Genomic DNA, 4636 nt, shown 5'->3' on the forward strand with positions numbered 1-4636 from the left:
GTACCCTTGAAGGCCTTAGAGATGATGAGCAAGGTGATGGAGTGACCATTGGAGGCTTGGGATTGAAAGGTAGTCACCAGAGATCACCAGAGAAGAAAGCGGTGGTTGAAGAACGATTAGGGATAGGTTGAGAGAGAAGAGAGACGAGAGCATCTGAAGGCGGCGAGAGTTTGGAAATTAGTAGGGGTAGGGGGCGTTTAGGAATTAAAAGGAAAGGGTGTATGCAGACCGTTGATATGGGAGATCAACGGTCAAGATTCAACCGGGTAGGTGGGTTTTGGGTTTGGATAAGGTTTTATAGGGTCTGGGTCGGGTTATTTAATAGGAAATTGTGCTGGGGAGGGGTCCGATTTGGGCTACAATTGAAAGCCAAATCTGGCTATTATTTAAATAGTCAATTTTCCCTATTTTAATTTTAATAAATAATAAGTAACCTTTGGAAAAATTTAAAGTTCTAAAATTATTTAAAATACATAATTAATATTTTTAAAAATATAGGGACCGATTTTACTCATATAAAATATAATTATATCTTAAAATGGGCTAACATTGCAATTATATGCAATTTAGCTTAAAAAATACAAAATGTAATTATAAAAATGCATGAAAATTATATTAGCCATATTTTGGCATAAATATAAAAATAAAATAAATAAATTATCATAACAATAATTTTGGAAATAATTATTCGGGATTTTATGAATAAAAGGGGAGAAAATAAATCAACTTAAACCCTTAAAATTATGGGGAAAATGATAAAAACCTTGTGCATGTTTATATATGCATATATATGCTATTTTGAAGGTATTTATGCATATTTAAAATACATAGGGAAAAAATGGGTATCAACAAGGCATACATTGAGAAAGTTGTTACCGACCCTCTTAACATTCAGTGGATCGTCGGAGAGATACCACAGCAAAAAGAAGGATCACTGTAACAAAAATCTTCTTTATTTCTATACATTTAACCTTTTTTTCTAATCGTTTGGTAAATATTGATATTATTTTATCTTTGCAGCGATTGTGGTGTATTTGTTGCTGCCTTTGCAGAGTATGTTAGTCTTGGAGAGTTATCAATTCCGGTAGAAGACCTTTCTGATATTGAACAACATCGTAGACGCTATGGAGCGCTACTTTAGGACTATGCTAGAAAGAAGCAGGATCATGGGGCAATTAGTGAAAGTGAGGTGACAGGCAAATTGGCAAGGAGAAAAGGTGCACCAGCTTTAAATGAGAAAACACGAGTCTAGAGGAAGAAGAAGTAGTTGTAATTTTTTGTATGGAATATGTAGTACAATTGTTTAGTTGATGATAGTTTAGAAGAAAGATGGTAGACAAGTTTTTGAACAACATTATTGTGTTTTAATTGTAGCAGACTTGCGCTACAATTATAGTAGCCTTTGTTTTTTTTTTCTTATCCAGTATAGTAGTTCAAATGGAAATATTCTGTTGGTTTTATATTCACGTATTGAATGTTTACAGTACTTGATCTTCATTATTTTAGCATATAAATCCTTTCCAACTGAATTTTTATACAGTTATTCTGTCAACGCAAAAATATGTAGTTATTTTATTGTTTTTCTATAGATAAAGCGTAAAAATCAGTAACTAAATATTTTGTTGCTTTTACATTCAATTTGTTGAATATAAACAGTACCTGATCTACATTATTTTTAGCATATAGCTTCTTTCTAGCTGAATTATAATCTAGTTATTATGTTAGCTCCAGCAATTGTAGTTTTTTTGTAGTTGAATTTGTAGATAATTTGTAGAAAATATTTAACAATGTGTTTTGTTAATTTTATATTCATTTGTTGAATGTTAACAGTACTTGATATACAATATTTTAGTATATAACTCCTTTCCTACTGATTTATAATGTAGTTATTTTGTCAATTCCAGTTAATGTAATTTTTTTGTAGTTTTATTGTAGATAAATTGAAAAAAAAACATTAACAACTATGTAAAGGATGCTAGAGATAGTAAAAAAGTGGTAGATTATATATATATAAACCATTCTTAAATAAATCACTATATGAAAGTATTATCTTAATACAAAAAAATCATAACTAACTACATTATGATCTTAAAAAACCTCAACAATTACACATCAAATTCTGTTATCCTGAACTCACCAACAATTTTTATGAAATATTTTGTTACCTACATAAAATTTTATTTCTTTTTGGGTGCATTCTTGCAAGATCTTTTGTGATGCTCTTCTCTTCCGCATTTTCACATGAAACCTTGTACTTCTTTGAATTTATTTTATCATATGTTTTGTATCTTTATTTTTGAGGTCTTCCTGGCTGCCTTTTTTCCTCCTGTAGGTAGATTTACTACTTCTTCAGATATATGTTGTGGCACATTCCATTTGCTTTCATCAGGCAGGGGATTTATTGGTATTTCATAAGTACACAATAGGCTCTCCCTTGTGTAAAATGGTGAGCAATAGTTTTCATAAGACTCACTCATGTGCCTTAAAGCAGCCAAAGCATGCGCACAAGGAAGTTCATCAAGCTGGAATTGCCCAAAGCTACATCTCTTGTTTTCAAGACACGCAATGTACCGCTTCACACCATCTATCACAATATGGGTATGATCTGTTGAAACCCTCACCTACAATTACATTACAAACAGAAAATAAAATATATACAATCAGAATACAATACAAATTATCTACAAAATAGGTACATTGAATTTTAATATTTTATTTTTATGGACCAAATAAACAGATCTTACCCTAAGCTTCTACGACAATGTTCTGTTGTTCTCCAATTCTTTGTTGTATTTTGACCCAAGGTATGTGAAGGTACCCTTTGCTTTCAATAACTTTTCATTAGTCCACCGTTCAAGAAGAGTCCTCATATACTCTAATAGTTCTACTATCGGTAGCTCTCTTGCATCTTTTGTTACAACATTCAACGACTCTGCAATGTTTGATATCATAGTCCAAGTTCTGTTCATCGTTGCATGTACTCGTGACCATCTGTGATAGCCAATATCATATAAGTGGGATTTAACACACAGATCTATCTCTTCAATCTTTGACATCCTTTCATTAAATTCATCAAGAGTGTATGATCGTGCCGTTGCAAAGTACAATTCGCTTAACTTTAGATGACCCTTCTTGAACTTTGCCCTTATATTTGTCTAAATATGCCACATGCAAGAATAATGTGGCATGTCAGGATAAACAATAGATGTTGCATTCAAGATACTCTCATTGTGATATGAAACAACACACATATTTGGTTTTTGACCGTATGCATGTTTGAATTGCTCAAAAAACCACTTCCACGATGCGTTGTTTTCTGAATCAACAACAACATATGCCAATGGTAATATTGTACCTACATTAGGTGTCAAAAAATAATTAACTTGCAGTCTTGAAAATACAGAGAGAGACATATACATACAAATTACAATATATCTACAAAATAGCTACAACTTATCTACATAATATAAATAATCTACAAAAATCTACAATATATCTACAAAATATCTACATTTTTACCTGCTGCATCCAGTGTACTAGCTGTTAGCATTATTCCTCTGTATGCTGACTTTAAGAAGGTCCCATCAACTACTACTACTGGACTACAATGTTCCCAACCATTGATTGACGTACAAATCGCAAGAAATACATATAAAAAGCATTCATCTGCGGTCTTCTTCAATTTAACTATAGATCCCGGATGAGTCTTCTCAAGAATATAAAAATAACTTGGTAATTTGTTGTAGGAGTCAGCAGGATGACCTCTCAAAAAATATATAGCCTTTTCCTTTGCTCTACAAGCTTGCATGTAGGTTAGATTCACGTCATGTTCCGACAACATGTCAGTTTGTATGTCTTTTGGAGTGTAAATTATCTTAGGATCAGAATATTTTGGAATAACCATGCTACCAACTACCATGTCAGTAGGTTTGTGTTGTATGAATGTATTGTCCATTAAAGAGCATGTGTGCTGGCTGTTGAAATTTCTGACCTTGAATATTGCAGAATCATTTAAGCTAGTTCCCTTGAAGTGCAATGTACAGTTTTCACCAACACATAACAGTCAGTAGCTACAAAATAAATACAATTTAAACACTGGTTTCAAATGTAGTTTTAAAAAAAGATTTTTTTAGCTTAAACGATCATATTATACAATTTATATACAACATAACTACAATTCATCTACAATACTGATAAACATTATCACAAGAAAAAACTAAAGAAGTAAAAAATTACAAATAAACTACAAAATTAAAAAAAAAAATAAGGATCTTTGACCATTTATATGTTCATACCTTCTAGCACTAGATCTTTTAACCCTGAATTGGAACTTCTGCATGACAGAATAGGGGTTCATTGCAGTTGTAATTATTTGCTTGTCTTGGTATACTTGTCCTACTTTAATAAAACTTGGTGTACTATCTGTTATTATTATACTTTCATATTCCTCTATAACGGGAGATGTTGGCATATCAAGTAACTTTAGTATTCCAGACGAACCTGCATGAAAATAAAGATAAATACTGTTATGAATAGTTTGTAGATAATTTGTAGAAATATTGAAATTCGGCATTTCATATTAATTTTTCAAATGATACGTAGTTTTATTGTAGAATAAATGTAGAAATTTTATAGA

At 31.5% G+C, this 4636-nt stretch overlaps 1 protein-coding gene across 1 annotated transcript; it reads right to left on the minus strand.

Annotated features, from left to right (window-relative positions):
* Positions 1-2273: 2273 nt before the first annotated feature.
* LOC138885445 (uncharacterized) lies at positions 2274-3919 on the minus strand. Its single transcript, XM_070166394.1, has 4 exons — positions 3520-3919; positions 3246-3355; positions 2919-3155; positions 2274-2621 (listed from the first exon to the last, which is right to left on the minus strand). The coding sequence occupies exons 1-4, from the start codon at positions 3917-3919 to the stop codon at positions 2274-2276; spliced, it is 1095 nt and encodes a 364-aa protein (XP_070022495.1).
* Between the last annotated feature and the right edge of the window lie 717 nt (positions 3920-4636).

The sequence above is a fragment of the Nicotiana sylvestris genome, chromosome 2 (assembly GCF_000393655.2).
Source record: "Nicotiana sylvestris chromosome 2, ASM39365v2, whole genome shotgun sequence".
In the NCBI taxonomy this organism is placed as follows: domain Eukaryota; kingdom Viridiplantae; phylum Streptophyta; class Magnoliopsida; order Solanales; family Solanaceae; genus Nicotiana; species Nicotiana sylvestris.

Bases quoted from the DNA above. Each gene is read 5' to 3' on its own strand.
- LOC138885445 (XM_070166394.1), bottom strand. From the start codon at position 3,919: ATGGTAGTTGGTAGCATGGTTATTCCAAAATATTCTGATCCTAAGATA. The intron at 3,356-3,519 runs GTAAAAATGTAG...CACCTAATGTAG, and splicing joins TAGTACACTGGATGCAGCAG to GTACAATATTACCATTGGCA. The intron at 2,622-2,918 runs GTAACAAAAGAT...ATGTAATTGTAG, and splicing joins TTGCAGAGTCGTTGAATGTT to GTGAGGGTTTCAACAGATCA.